Source organism: Panthera tigris, chromosome A3 (assembly GCF_018350195.1).
Source record: "Panthera tigris isolate Pti1 chromosome A3, P.tigris_Pti1_mat1.1, whole genome shotgun sequence".
Lineage (NCBI taxonomy): Eukaryota > Metazoa > Chordata > Mammalia > Carnivora > Felidae > Panthera > Panthera tigris.
In genome coordinates, this window is record NC_056662.1 from 6,764,281 (window position 1) to 6,780,263 (window position 15,983).

At 47.2% G+C, this 15,983-nt stretch overlaps 1 protein-coding gene across 2 annotated transcripts in view; it reads left to right on the forward strand.

Moving 5' to 3' along the window:
• Nucleotides 1-796: 796 nt before the first annotated feature.
• CBLN4 (cerebellin 4 precursor) overlaps nt 797-15,983 on the forward strand; it is a 74,293-nt gene continuing 59,106 nt past the window's right edge. The window contains exons 1-3 of one of the 2 annotated variants that reach the window (XM_042980111.1): nt 797-1,087; nt 4,187-4,303; nt 6,089-6,224. In XM_042980111.1, the coding sequence (XP_042836045.1) occupies nt 797-1,087; nt 4,187-4,303; nt 6,089-6,224 (544 nt within the window). Of the gene's footprint in view, nt 1,088-4,186; nt 4,304-6,088; nt 7,520-15,983 lie in introns of those variants that run through there. The other variant, XM_042980112.1, reaches the window with a different exon arrangement.

Consider the following 15,983-nt stretch of genomic DNA (forward strand, 5'->3'; position numbering starts at 1 on the left):
AAAGTTGTGCGCAGGGACTCCGGGCGCGCGGCAGCGGCTGGGAGAGGACCCCGCCGCCGAGCCGCCCTGCGCCCTGGAGCTGATCCCGCGAATTTGTGCTCTCCGAGCCCGGGACCCCGCTGGCTGCCGCCTACCTGCCGACGTCCGAGAGGCGCCGAGGTGCGGGGAATTTTTGACCGGGCGAAAGTGGGAGTCGCTAGGGTCCTGGTCATGATCGCAGCCTCGCGTTCTTCTCAGTCCGGGAAACACCTTCTGCCTGTGTAATTCGTCCGTGCCGCAAGCCCGACGCGTCCAGGACCGCCATCCGCATCGCTCGGCGCCCACCAACCCCGAGGCTTTTGTTTTGTTTTGTGTTGTTTTGGAGCCTCCTTTGTTTTTCCTGCTCCGTCGCCCACCTGGGGGGTGCTTGGGCTTGGGGTGAGAATTCCTTACCGTTTTCCTCCTTGAGGTGTGAGTGTGGGGGGTTGGTGACTTTTAGATGTCCAGGAGCCAGGGTGGGTGCGGGGGCCCCAGGTAGGGCTGATTCTTGGGCGGAGGAGGGTGGGGTAGGGGGTTCTGCATGAGCTCCTTAAAGGACAAAGGTAACGGAGCCAGCGAGAGAGCGCGAGCGGAGCCTTTGACTCCAGACCACAGAATTGGGGGAAGTGTGCGCGCCGCCGCCGCCGCCGCCGCCGCCGTCCCTGCAGCGCTGTGGGTCTAGCCGCGGGCGTCTTCCCGAGCGCCGGGGTCCCGGGGTACGAGGCGAAGCGCGCGAGCGGAGGCGCCGGCGGGCCGCGGCCGGCTCACGCGGCTCACCATGGGCTCCGGGCGCCGGGCGCTGTCCGTGGTACCGGCCGTGCTGCTCGCCCTCACCCTGCCGGGGCTGCCCGTCTGGGCGCAGAACGACACGGAGCCTATCGTGCTGGAGGGCAAGTGTCTGGTGGTGTGCGACTCGAACCCGGCCGCGGACTCCAAGGGCTCCTCTTCCTCGCCTCTGGGGATCTCGGTCCGGGCGGCCAACTCCAAGGTCGCCTTCTCGGCGGTGCGGAGCACCAACCACGAGCCGTCCGAGATGAGCAACAAGACGCGCATCATTTACTTCGATCAGGTCAGACCCCGAGGGAGGCCGGGTGCCGGGTGTGTGTGTTTGCGTGCTGGCGGAGGACGGGGCGGGGCGGGGCGGGGGGCGAGCTCCCGGCAGCCCGGACCGGGGGCTGCCTGCTCAGGCTCAAGTTGATCTGACTGGGATGTGGGAGATCGTTTCGGCCCTCGGCTCTCCGGATGCGCCTGGGTCTGAAACTTCTGTCTCTCCCACCACCGCCCCCGCCCGCATTCCCTCCTGGCCTCTGGAGGAGGCGGCTGGGACAGCGGGAGAGAGGCTGGGAGCGCTGAGCCCAGCAAGGAGAGACAGAGCTCAGGACGACTTTTCACAGCAACAGGTCCATAGGAGCCGGCGGGAGCCTGGTCCCCGGACCTCGCAATCTCTTGGCCAGAGCCTGCCTCCCCCCCCCCCCCCACCCCCACCCCCCGACCCCCGCTCAGACTCCTCTGCAGGTGCCGCGGAGGCGGTTCCCGCGGCACCCTCGCGGTCTCCGGATGAATGATTGGTTTCCCCGCAGCTGAAGAAGCTTCTCCCCAAAGAGAGCTTCGCGGGTCCACATTCTCTGCAGGGATCTCGCACGTGGCCGGAGAGGGTGGGCAGCGCTGGCGTGGGTCAGATCTCGCCCACCTTTCCGCGGGCAGGATCCCCCCCCCCCCCCCCCCACACACACACAGACGTTGCAGGCGCCTCTGCAGCCGAAAGCCTTCCTGTGGTACTCGGAGAAAAGTTGTGGAGGAAAGGAGAGGAAGGAAGGGCGGCTGCGGGGAGCTCCCGTTGGGAAGCGCTGGGAAACCGCTGCTCCTGCCTCTGCTCCTGTCCTTTCTGAGAATTGCAAATTCGCAGGGAAAGACAGACTGTGGGGTTGAGGGCAGGAGGTGGGGAGGAACTGATGAAATCTGTGGCTTCTGTTTAGCCACCGGGAGCTCTGGGGTTTGGCTGATGAGAACCCCCCCCCACCCCCACCCCACCGGGCATCAGCCTAGGTTCCCTAAGGAATCCTAAAACTGAAAACTGACTCCGGGTTGTAATTTCAACCCTAACAGCACCCAGAGTCTTTTTAGTTCCAGAGGCACTTGTGTAGTTCACAGTTGTATGCGAAGTCAGATGTGTAGGAGCACAGGTTAAATGCTGCTGCAACATGCGTCTGGGAAGGGATGAGGTGACATTTCCATTCCTTACTTAATTGTTCCTAAGTAATGCACTCTCCAGCTGGCCAGACAGAGAATGCTTCTCTGGGGCTTACTCTCAGATAGCTGTAATTTTTAAAGAATTAAGCAGTCCCTTAGGGGTTTTGGTGCAGTATTTTCCATCTTGATGGAAATAAAGTCTAGCACAGCCCTAGGTTATATTTCAATGCATTTAATTAAATGTTGGACGATTGCGGACAGGACACCGTATAATACGCTGAACGGTGCATTCTTTTCCGTGACCTTTCCATCAATTAGAAGAGGAGAATGGTTTGTTCTTCTTTTTGGAGAGCCATGCATCGTAGAGACCACAAGACACATTTAGTTATGGATCTCTATGTGCCTGGATGCTCTAATTACAACGTAGAGTCAACATCCAGCCTTATGTGTAGTCAACACTAATCAGCCATTTCCATTACTGCTGATGAATTATGCTACTTGTATCTGATTCAGGAAGTCCCCACTAAGTACCTCAAATTATTTTCAATGTGCTTGAAAAAAATCTTTGCAACATCTCTGTTGGGGAGTGTGGCACAGTGGCGATTGGTTATTGGAAGCTCATTGAGCGTCAGGTCAGAGGAAGAAATCTGATGGTTACTTGGAAGAAAGTGAAATCTCAGAATAAAATTACACACATACATGTGTTTTAAGCCAAGGGTTGAGCCTGGCGCGTCTGCTTGACCTGTTACTATATTCTGGTGCATTGCTTAGAGGGGATGGTATATTTTTCGGGAGTTATGCAGAAGGCTTAATATTGGCAGGAATATAGCATTGCTGGTGGCCACTGATACAGTAGAAGTGTCTCTTTATAGGGACATCTGATTTTGGGGGATGCCAGTTATAGATTTATTTCTTGGAGAGAATTAGATTAAACCCCAGTTATTTTACAACTTCCCAGCCCCAAACATTCCCACTCGCTTTCCCATAGGAAGGGACTTCCTTATGTGACCTTTGCAAATTTGGTGTACAGAGGTCACTTCTTGAGATTCAGAGTTAATTTCATAACCAGTAGAAACAGGCTGCATGTCTTGGAATACAAAGTGCATTGTTGCTTTCTTAGGAAACAGCGCCTTCTGTTACTTTTCATTTTTGACCCTTGAAGTTTAAGCAGAGACCGGGTGATTGATAAGAGGATAATGGATAACACTGGCAAGAACAGAAGAAGGCCACCTATTTCACAGCCTGTCTTTGTTCGTGCCCCACTTTTTGGCAGCCTGCAAAGGCTGAGTCATTGCCAAAATATTGTAATTAAGGCCTAGATGGCACAGCAATGAAAAAATGGCCATGGATCTTGGGAGAGGTTTGGCAGAGGCTCAGGGGAGGGCCAGGCATTCAGATCAGTCTGTGCGCTATTCAGTATCATGGATTCTGTCACATGGTGGAGGGAGTGCCCAGGCCTCTGTGTGATGTGCCCAGGAATGACTGCAGAGAGCCCATGGATGCCGATTGGCTGTCTTGAAAACGTCATCTCTGGACATTGCAAAGGCTTGTAGAGGATGGGAATATAAATACAGGGCAGATGCCTTTTCTCTGACTCTCAAGGTAAAGCTAATATTTATAAGCCCTCACATGTTATCTAGATGTTTCCAGAGCCATCAGGCCTCGCTGGAAATTGAGGCATGAATGCAAAGCAGTTACTTTATTTTTTTTTTTTTTTTCCTCTACCATTTAAAAGACAGAAGAACTTTCCATTACACAAATCTATTTTCCAAGTCACTAAAGAGGAAAGAAGTAGAACACGGTGTTTTATTCTGTATGGTTTCTTAAGCTACTTGTGAAAGAAATAAAGAAGGAGAGAGAGAGAGAGAGAGGAAGAGGGAGAGAGAAAGGGAGGGAGGAAGGAAGGAAGGAAGCTTGTCTTAGTTACGGAAGAGAATATTGTAATAATTTACTGTTCTTAATTATTTTTTATTTGTAGATCCTAGTAAATGTGGGTAACTTTTTCACCCTGGAGTCTGTCTTTGTAGCACCAAGAAAAGGAATTTACAGTTTCAGCTTTCACGTAATTAAAGTCTACCAGAGCCAAACAATCCAGGTATGTGTTTTGACCTGTTCCCTCTCTTCCCCCAAGCAACAGTGTTTATTGGCAGTGGTTATGTATTTAAGCGTTTATCTTAAGATGTGTTTTCATTGTAAAAATAAACAACCATCTTTATGGTTTATTTTCAAAACAGTTAATTTCCAGTTTTCTTCTTTATAGCATCCATTAAGGCCATGACAAGAAACATATAGAAAAATAAACAATTGAATTTATTACCGTCCTAACAACCAACCACTTAAAAAACATGGCTTGGTAAAAACTCAGTGACACAAATCACTTTATAAGATCCCGACTTCAGTTAACCCATATGCAAAAATGAATCTGAAGAAAGTTGTAAGACTAGCGGAGCTTTACAAGTATATATTACATGAAACAAATTCGCTTTTATTGTTAAACTGCATGAGATACAGTTAACCATTGAAAACAAATCTGTGAAGCAGCAAACTACTCAATATACTTTTTACAAAGGGTGTTCTCTGGGTATGTTTTAAAGAGTTTATCCTCAGTTACTCCGATGCTAGGAAATTGTTACAGATTTCACTTCCACAGTGAGCAACATATTTTGTGTTGTGCTTTCTCAGGATATAGGCTTGACCTTACACTCAAAGCCTAGCCTATGATACCCAAATATACTAACACCCAATGGCACCGATGCATGTCTGTGGAATTCTAGTATTCTTTTTATCATACACTCAATGTTTGTGTTGTATACTGTCGCCAGGTGAATGATAGATTACAAATTCTTCTCCCACTTTTACATATCCTAGTGAATGGATACATTTATCATCCACAGATTTCATTAAAGTGCTTTTTTTTTTTTAACACAAAAGGAACGAATATTTAGTAAACAAATTTACTAGCGTGGAAAAGCTTTTCCCAAGCCCCAGTATTTAGAAATGTATGTAATATTTAACACAGCATAATAAAAATTGTAGTGGGGAGAAACGTGAACACATTTTGAGTTTATTATTTGATAATAATGATGAATTTATGAATTATTGATTCTTTGCTAATTACCCATCATTAAAATCTTCAGTGGTAGTGGTGATCACTATCGTTTTTACGTTTATTTATTTATTTTGAGAGAGAGAGTGAGAGCAAGCAGGAGAGGGGCAGAGAGAGGGAGGGAGAGAGTCCCAAGCAGGCTCACTGTTGTCAGCACAGAGCCCAACGTGGGCTTGAACTCAAGAACTGTGAGATCATGACCTGAGCCGAAATCAAGAGTCAGACGCTTAGCCGGCTGAGACACTCGGGCTCCCCGATCACGATTTTTTAATACACATTATCAGGGCAAACAGAAAAAGAACCCCCCCCCCCCCACACACACACACACATTCCATAATTTTAAATGAACTGTGGCTGGTAGAATCTTGCTGTATCTGGGTTCATCAGAGCCAAGGACACTGGGCTTCTTTTTACTAATATACTGGGAAGCCTCAGGCTTGCTTCGTTACCGGAAGGTTCTTATCGAATATGACAAGTAAATAAGACCACAAGCTTAAGTTATGTGTTGAAGGGAGGCCAGTTTCCGCGAGGCTAGGCCGCTCTCCATGGGTGGTATCCTTTTGGAGGCATCTCAGGAAATTTCTATGGGAGAAGTTAAAAGTTATTTTAATTAAAAAAAAAAAATCAGCTCAGTGGACCTACTAAGTGCGTAGCCGCCACAGCCAGGATGAATTTACTGAACATCAGCTATTTTACCAGGTCTTTCATCTTAGGTATTTTTCATTAGCCCCCAGCAGATGTTTTCAGTGATTTGGGTTTTTTTTCTTCTCGTAGGTTAACCTGATGTTAAATGGAAAGCCGGTAATATCTGCCTTTGCTGGGGACAAAGATGTTACCCGCGAAGCTGCCACTAATGGGGTGCTCCTCTACCTGGATAAGGAGGATAAAGTTTACCTAAAACTGGAGAAAGGTAACTTGGTTGGAGGCTGGCAGTATTCCACGTTCTCTGGCTTTCTGGTGTTTCCCCTATAGGATTTGATCTCTCCGCGATGTTGATCCAGGGGAGGGGAGGCCCACCCCTGCGTTGTTGGAAGATCATTTCCTCATCATCGGATTGACGTCTTTTATTGGTTTCTCATGGGTGAATATGGATTCTCTTTAAGGATCCTAGGCCTGTCCGAACTGATACACAGTCTCGCAGATGATTTGTGTGTGTGTGTGTGTTTCAGTATACTTGGATGGGGACTCACAGCAGACAATACCTATCTGTGCTCAAGTGTTAACAGTTTAAAAGCTGTCTGCAAGGTTCATTCTGAATTTAATTTCCTGGAATCACTGAATTCGTTGCAGATGTGGCGTTTTCTTTCTTTGTTTCTAAAAGACTGGCGAGCGGGTCTTAAGAATGAGAAAACTCTCAAGTTCTGAGTGCAATCCACGGTTAGTATGATACTGCCAAAGAATTGTATGCTGTGTTGATATATTGATTACACTTGTTTTTATTCCTTTGGAACTCGTCTCTTTTGTTCTCTTAAGGTAACTGGGAATTGCTTTTTTCAGTGACTGGCTTTGTGTCTTCTCTACCAATAGGGTAACGAATGGCTTGCCCGCAAATTTACCCTGTGAGATCACCAACATGACTTCCCTTAACAAAAAAGAATGCTTCATAGTTGTATTTTAATTATATATGTGAAAGAGTCATATTTTCCAAATTATATTTTCTAATAGGAAGAATAGATCATAAATCTGACAAGGAAAAAAGTTGCTTCCCCGAGTTCTAAGTGCTCAGCCCCCAGAACCTCCACCAGATCGCCCTCCTCCCTGGGAAATCTTATACTTTCTTGCTCAGCTTGAATTACCATGATTGATAATAACCACTTTATTAAAAACCTGAGGGATTTTTTTCCCTTAGACCTGACCACTTTATTAACTGGAGATGGGATGCCCCTGTTTTTAATTATACCTATTTTTCAAGCCTTCTGTTGTGTTTGGAAGTATCATCTGGTTTTGCCTTAATTCCTTAAATTGTATATATTTATCTGTTTAGCTAATATTACATCCAAATATCCCATATCTAAACTTAGTGCAATATCTTATTTTGTCTTTTGTACAGGTCATATGAACTCACAAAATTACTTATGTCTCTGTCATAGAATAAAGGTCAATATACGTTAGCCGAATTGTTTTGTCCTTTTGGCTCGGGAAATATGTATTCTATGTGCTTTACTTCCTCTTTCTCACCAACCCTTCTTTCCTTCCCCCCATCATTTCTTTTTCTGGGAGTTTTTTTTTTTTTTTTAACGTTTATTTATTATTGAGAGACAGAGAGACACAAAGCATGAGGAGGGGAGGGGCAGAGAGAGGGAGACACAGAATCCGAAGCAGGCTCCAGGCTCCGAGCTGTCGGCACAGAGCCCGACGCGGGGCTCGAACTCACAGACCATGAGATCATGACCTGAGCCGAAGTCGGACGCTTAACTGACTGAGCCACCCAGGCGCCCTTTTCTGGGAGTTTTTAAGAAAAGCTTTCTGAATCTGGGGGGAGTGTCCTCTGAATTGGCATAGGAAATCTTTCCCGGGTTTAATCCATTCAAATCCAGGAGTTGTCAGCCTGCCAAAAGAGAATCGATGGACTTAGTAAACTCTTCTTTCGGAATGGACTTACCATTAGGTGGTCAAGTTGAGAAAATTTGCTAAAATCTCGTCAGAGTGCTCCGTGAGTGAGTGCGTGGTGAGGAGGCTGAAGACCACTCAACGGGAAGACTTGGGGGAAAGTTCCGCCCCTTTCACAACACTAAGAGACAGATGGAATATTACGGTGTCTTTTGCGGAGGGACTATTATTATAGATGTCTCATCTGGAGATCTGGCTCCATTTCCTGGTCTTTTCTCAATTAAAGCAATTAAAAGGGCCCCTTTTGTAGACGGTGGCAGCGAGGAAGGTGTCCGAGGACCCTGTGAGAGAAAACACACGGGCAGGTTTTCCAGCATAATTGTGATTAATCACCAAGTCAAAATATTCATTCATCCCAGGGAGACTCTCCTCCTTCCTCAAGAAGAATTAACTGGAGATGTTGGCATTGGATCCTCAGTGTTTTGCTTGGCAAGTTACTCTTCAGCTGGCTTCCAGTCAGAAGCTTTCCTCCTTTGTGACTGTGCTGTGTAAGAACACAATACTGCACAGGGGACTTCCATCTGGGGACGTGTGGCATCCTCTGAAATACACCTGCTCTAACGTAACCTTCCCCCTGGCTCTCTGTGTTCAGGGCTGCGTCTGTACCTTGCAACGGACTGGTTTATACTTGAATAAATATACTATTAGTCATTGTTTTGGCAAAATGGCTCAAGGGTATTTGCATTAGTAATAGACGCCTATGATGGACCAGAGAAAAGGTGATGCTTAAACAAAATAGACCAACGTATAAGTGTCTTTATAAACATGCTTGTGGCCATCCTTTGGGGCTTGCTCTGATTTTTCTAGAGTTTTCTGAACAGAAAAGAACATCGGCAAAGGGCTTGACTGTAATTGCTAAGCTCCAGTGTAGATATTTTGGAATGCAAAATCTATTCAAAACCTCCCAGAAAAAATTAATATAAAAAGGCACACAGGGGCACCCGGGTGGCTCAGTTGGTTAAGCATCCCACTTCAGCTGAGGTCATGATCTTGAGGTTCATGGGTTCGAGCCTCACACTGGGCTGTGTGCTAACAGCTCAGAGCCTGGAGTCTGCTTCGGATTTTGCTCTCTCTCTCTCCACCCCTCCCCCGCTTTTCACAGTCTTTCTCTCTCTCAAAAATAAGTAAACATTAAAAAAATTTAAAAAAAAAGGCACTGAAGCTGTGGCCATCAAGTGTGGGAAGGCACCTGTAACAGGCAGGAGCCCCAGTGGGGAGGTCAGACGTCTGATTAATGTGGTCAGAATGAAAGCCTTAGGTTCTTATTCCAAAAGTGGGTCTAGCTAATTAGAGCTACCCAGACATCATGGCTGGAAAGGTAAGATTGAAGTGAGGGAACAGAAGGGACAGAATGATTTAGTCCGGGGAGCGTAGATTTTGGACAGACATTGGATGGAATTCTACAACTTTCACTTACCAGCTGTGTGACCTTGGGCCAGTTTCCTCACCTCTCTGAGCTTTCGTTATTTCATTTGTAAACAACACATTGTTGTGGGAATTTACTGAGACTTGTGCAGTGCCTGGTGCTCTGTAAGGAAGCTCAAGTAAAGGCTGACTGTTACTACTAACGCTTTAAGCCCTAACACAGCCAAGAAGCAAGTAGGCCAGAAGGCGGACGTTACTGTTGGCATGGTGAAGGGTCAAAGATTGAGCACGAGTGGGATGGGTCGAAGGCATCAGAAGTACTTCCAGAAATGGCACCGGATGCTTCCCTGCATATCCTATGACTTGAAAACAGTTTTCAGAAATTGCTCGGCCCACAAAAATGCTAATTGAACACAGGATTTGCATTGGCCCTGTCCACATTCATCAATGCCAGCACCGTTCCTCCCGATCTCCTTTGACTGTTCCTTGATCTATTGATCGACAAACGCAAGCAATTGTCTGCAGCCAGCGTTTTCTCCCTAACAGAATCCCAAGAAAACAAAACTGGAGGAAATAAAGAGCTAGTGTATAGGGTCTCACTGATTCCAGCTTCTTTTCGGGTACTCCCCGTGACCACAGATTCTGTTGGGACATGATTATGTAATTAAAATCTTTCTTTCTTCCTTTCTTTCTCTGTTTTTGAAGTAAGTCTGTTTTCCCCTTTCCTTTTGGTTTCTGGAAATCAAAATAGCTGCGTTTCTTCTTTTGGCCTCTCCCTTTTAGCAAGTTCCTGCTTTGTATCTTGAAATAAATCTCTTCAACTAATGTTGAGATTATCCTTCTTTTTTTTTATTTAAAAAAATTACTTTAATGTGTATTTACTTTTGAGAGAGAGAAAGAGACAGTGCGAGCGGGGCAGGGGCAGAGACAGAGAGTGGGAGACACAGAATCGGAAGCAGGCTCCAGGCTCTGAGCTGTCAGCTCAGAGCCCGACGTGGGGCTCGAACTTACGAATCGTGAGATCATAACCTGAGCCAAAGTCGGACGCTTAACCGACTGAGGCACCCAGGTGCCCCGAAGTTATCCTTCTAATGCGTCACACGCTTTGGTAGGTGCTGGATTTGAAGTGATGACACCTGCCCTTTTCAGAGCTCCCTAAACATCAGACGCAGAATCCCCACAAGGAGCCACAGTGCTATAAACATGTGGTTCCATCTCACCTTCTGACTGAGGGCACTTGGCTTTGTCAACCCACATTTGTTAAACAACCCACTTTGTTAAACCACCTGTCCCCAGAACAATGGTAATCCACTGGTTATAGCAAGGTCCTCAAGTTGGTTGACCTAATGACCATGGCAAAGTGATGAGCAGAAGAGAAAGGTGACAGCATCTGATAACAGTTCACGTTCAGAGAGGTGGAGCTTAAGTGGAATTCTTGGGCTAAGTGGTTTTCTTTGGGGGGGGGGTGGGATTTAAGAAGTTGCTTTCTAAAAGAGGTTTCTTGGGGGCACTTGGGTGGCTCAGTCGGTTAAGCGTCTGACTTCAGCTCAGGTCACGATCTCGCGGCTTGTGGGTTCGAGCCCCGCGAACTCTGGGCTCTGTGCTGCCCGTGCCGAGTCTGGAACCTGCTTTGGATTCTGTGTCTCCCTCCCTCTCTGCCCCTCCCCCACTCACACTCTGTGTGTCTCCCTCTCTATATATCTCAAAGGTAAATAAACGTTAAAAAAAAAGAAAAAAAATTTAAAAAAACATTAAAAAAATTAAATAGGTTTCACTGTCCTGTCTATTGCAGGCCTACCTTTAATATGGGTTTCACATGCCTTAGAATAAAAAAGATGTGGGGTTTTTTTTGCCCCTCCCCACCCCGACCTCTCCACAGACAACTCCTTTGTGAATTTGATCTTGAAGTTCTTTTAAGTCAGCTTTTCAAACTAATGTACATAAGAATCATCTGGGAATCTTGATAGAAATGTCGATTCCGACACAGTGGGTCTGGGGTGGGGCCTGAAACTGCCTTTCCAGCAAGCTCTCAGATGATGCTGATGGTCCCGGCTCGGGTACCAGACGCCGAATGGCGAGACCTTCCACGGCTGTTTCTTAAAGGCTTGTTACTCAAAGTGTGGTCTGTGGCCCAGTGGCATCCACATCACCTGGGGGCTTGTTAGAAGCCCCAGGTGGGGTTTAGACTCACCCCAGACCTCCTGAGTCGGAATGTGCATTTTTAAAAAGGTCCTTCTTGCCCTGCCCCGTGGCTTTTAGGCGCAGTAGAGTTTATGAAGCTCGATCTTGGAGGAAACCCCAGGGCCACCTGCACCAGACTCTTGTGGGCTGGGCCTCAGGCAGCTGCAGCTGAACGAAGTCCTCAGGTGATTCCCTAACCTCGGTGCGTCCTGGGTGCAGGGTAGGTCCTTGCAGTGACCCGGAAGTACAAACGCTCCTGTCATCCTCCTTCTTACAACGCAGTGAGCTGAAGGCAGCTCGCCAGACGCTTTCATGCGGGTGAATATGGGACTCTTGTTCTGGGGTGGGGCAAAGGCTCCCGGGATTGCTGCCCGTTCGTGCAGAGGAAGGACCTACAGGAAGCTTTACCTGGAGCCAAGATGTGGGAGACCCTCGCGCGCAAACGAAGGTAAGTCGCCCACAGAAAGTGGCTGTCTCGTGAAGACGGAAAATCCTTAGTGACATTCCTCATTTTGTGAGCATTTGTCCTGAAATAAAGATGTAGTTACATTGTGCTTTTCGTTGTAATTGAAGTGAGCCTTCTCCAGGGATTGCAATGCCTTTATCTGAGTACAGTTGGCATTTGACTTCAGAGGACACTGCTCAGTTGAGTAAAGGGTGTGTGTGTGTGTGTGTGTGTGTGTGTGTGTGTGTGTGTGTCAGAGAGAGAGAGAGGGAGAATGTGCTCAGAAGACTCAACGACAACAGTAATTTCTAGTAGGCCATTCAGTACACTTAAAATGCATCCCAGGGCAGAAGTCTCCCTTAACAATTTTTAGGACCAATTGGTGGTATTTATGATGAGAAACACATTATACGAACTAAGGAAGTCTTTATTTCCCCCTGGGGTTTCCTGGAGAACATAAAGTTTGACCCTCTGACTTTCCAGGAAACCCGAGAGGGCATCGGTGTGCCTGTTCCTGGGGAAGGTTGAGGGACTCCCAAAGAAGGGCCCTGTGCTGGCAGATTAGAGGTGATAGAGGAACGCCCCACTGCTGTCGTGTTGTGGTTTGTTTTGTTTCGTCGTGGTATAGTCTGTAGCCCACTGCTTTGACCGGGCAGTTATCCCATTTGGCCAAGAACGATGGCCAGTCTGCACAATTCAGCGTTCAGGATGGGGCTGGGGGGCTTTGAGCCTTTTCTGTGTTTACACAAATGGACCCAGCTCCCTTTGTAAGCTGTTTTCCTTCCAAGCTCCTTAGCTATTTAGAAATAAACAGTCACGAGTGTTTCTTCTCAAATAGCTCGGCTTTTCCTTTGAGTGTTAGCGATGTTAACATCACAGTGGAAAAAGTGTCATGCCTCCCCCCACGTAAAAAAAAAAAAAATGGAACAACTGGCATAAGAAGCATTCCATCAAAGAACTAATACACTGGGATAAAAACCAATTCAATAAAAAGCTAGGAAAAAAGAATGCTAAAAGTTCATTGATATCTAGCATGAATGACAGCTGAGTGAGAAGGAGTAAAGTTGGTTCCGGTTTCTGTTCAAGTTTTGTTTTGTTTCTTTTTCTTTTTTTTTATTTTTTTTAACGTTTATTTATTTTTGAGACAGAGACAGAGCATGAACGGGGGAGGGGCAGAGAGAGAGGGAGACACAGAATCGGAAGCAGGCTCCAGGCTCTGAGCCGTCAGCCCAGAGCCCGACGCGGGGCTCGAACTCACGGACCGCGAGATCGTGACCTGAGCCAAAATCAGGCACTTAACAGACTGAGCCACCCAGGCGCCCCTGTTTTGTTTCTTTTTCTTGCTTTTTCTCTCTGAGTGCTGAGGTCAGTTCTCGGCAGGTAAAAGGATGCTGTCTCACGGGCAAAGATACCCGCTTCTCTTCATTAGGGTGACATTGTGATCCACGGGCTCCGAAAGTGTACTAGATTCTGCCCTTCCATTTCTTGGCCAGCCTGATTGGGAGGAAAAAGTGCTGTCGAAGGAGTCTGGTAACTTCTCTCCAGGGAGAGGAACGCCCCACATTTCAGTAATTCAGGGAAGCTGTTTCTGAGCTTGGAAGGAAGCCACATCCATCTCCCTGCCTGAGGACAGAGTCTCAGGACGGGAGGCTTCAAGATTTAGCCGCAGCACCAGAAGCGCCTGGGGTTTGTCTCTGGGGATGTAGGACTTTGCCCGTGTCCCCTCTCCCAAGAAGACAAGACAATATTTTACAAGCATCTGTACAGGGAAGTGTGGAGCCCAAAAGCCATTTAAAAAGTCCTGTTCTGCAAGATTTTCTTTTCTTTGGCTGACTTGGTTGTTAAAGATTAAAGGCAAAAATATCAGGTCCTCCTTTACTGTCAGAGATTGGCACAATGTCATGAGTTGAAGTTGGCAAGAATCACAAAGTCATCCGTGACTTTCTGAGTGTGAGAGGCCCCGTCTGTTAGAAAGGAAATAAGGCAAGAACCTTCTCTCAGAGTTTGGACACCTCCATTTAAAAAAAAAAAATTTTTTTTAACATTTATTCATTTTTGAGAGGGGGAGGGGCAGAGCGAGTGGGGGAGGGGCAGAGAGAGAGGGAGACACAGAATCCAAAGCAGGTTCCAGGCTCTGAGCTGTCAGCACAGAGGCCAACGTGGGGCTCGAACTCCCAGGCCAAGAGATCGTGACCTAAGCTGAAGTCGGATGCTTAGCCAACTGAGCCACCCAAGTGCCCCTCCATTTTTTTTTAAGTTGATTAAACAATCACATACGTATTGGGTACCTACTGTGTGCCCCACATTCTGTAAACTTAGAATCTTCTCTTTCATCGTTCCTACAAGTTCCAAACCTCTTTATAAATGCTTCTTCACTTTCAGGGTGGAAATCCTGCAATCTGGAAATCAGAACGTGGTGCTAGGCTCCATAAACACTAACGATGTGTGTTTTGAAATGATCTGGGTGACCTCATTACTGCTTTCACCATGATGTACTTTCAGAGTCAAACCTTGCTTAAAATGAAGAATGATACAGAGGTGCCCTGTACAGTTGTGGGGGTTGTACACTGCACTATCTCAGGAGTGTGCCACTTCTATCCTGTTATTCTAACAAAATAAGCACATTACAACAATCTTCTGACACATGAAAATACCTTTAACGAGGAGGTCCTTTACTGAATTTGCATGAAAGTACCTGGTTAGTGGTAGCCTGGAGAGAAGGAAGCGGCTTTCTTTCCTAAATCTGTCCATCGTATCTTATTTCTAACGACTGTCTTTGGTTCTGAGAAGTCAGGGCATCAGGCCTACAAACCACAGCGTCTGGGTTAGATGACCCGGTACCCGTCCCTGCTTACCTGTCAGTTTGGAACTCAGGTCTCTGGTCCGCTGCAGCCCATGGGAAATCCCCACTGACACCCAGAACCAGCCTTCCTCTTGTGAGCCAATAAGCACAGCTTCCTTGAAAGTGTCGCAGGTTAAATACGAATCTGTAAATTTAGGTTTGCAAGGAAAACAAAAATCTTTGAAAATCTTCTATAACTCAACTTTATTTCTGCCTCCAAGAACTCCCCTCCCCCCAATTTTGAGTGGCTAGTAGAAAATTTCTCATTTTTTTCTTGCTCAGCTCATTGGCCGTGGATTTGGGTAATAGTCCAGGGCCTTATGGATTGTGGGTGGGGAGAGGCCTACTTGGCCCGAGGGCCGTGTTGATTTGGCTGAGGTGGCCCAGAGTCTTATGGTCTATTTGTTTTTGTTTTTTTTTTAATTAAAATTCTTAAAAGAATGTTTATTTTTTGAGAGAGAGAGAGAGAGAGAGAGAGAGTGCATGGGGGAGGGGCAGAGAGAGAGGGAGACACAGAATCGGACACAGGCTCCAGGCTCCGAGCCATCAGCCCAGAGCCCGACGCGGGGCTCGAACTCACGGACCGCGAGATCGTGACCTGAGCTGAAGTCGGAGACTTAACCGACAGAGCCACCCAGACGCCCCAGTCTATTTGTTTTCTGCCACCTTCTTCTCTTAAGGAGGCGAGGAAACAGTGAACAACCTGCTTGACAGGTGCAGGAGGGAAAGAAGAGAAGAGGAGGGAAGGAGTGTGTTCACATTGTCAAAATCTTCTCCCGCCGCTGGCGTGTGCCCAGCCCGTGGAGCGAGCCTGGGTGTGCAGGCGGTCTGGACACAATTCACGTGACTGTGCGCCCATCTCTCCGACTTCCTGACCCGGTTCTGAGCTTTGGGACTCCCGCTGTGCTTCCTACTATGTGCACACGCGTCTCTTCCTCCTGCCAGAGTCTGGGCTCACAGAACAGAAATGATGAAGTGTTAGTCCCTGTGGAGAGCCCTGCTTTCCGAAATAGTTCCCGGGGTGCAACTAAAAGGCTTTCCAGGGGAACGTAACTTCTAGAAGAGTCTGGCTCATGCTGGGTTAGAGGGAATCTGCTTCCTTACCTCCCTTGGTAGGTGTCTGGTCTTCTGTCCTTTCTGTTACTGATGAAGCTGAAGAGTGCCAGGAAGGTTTTCTGGGACCTGCCTCCAGCCCATCCACGAGGAATTATTTTTCCCTGTGGCTT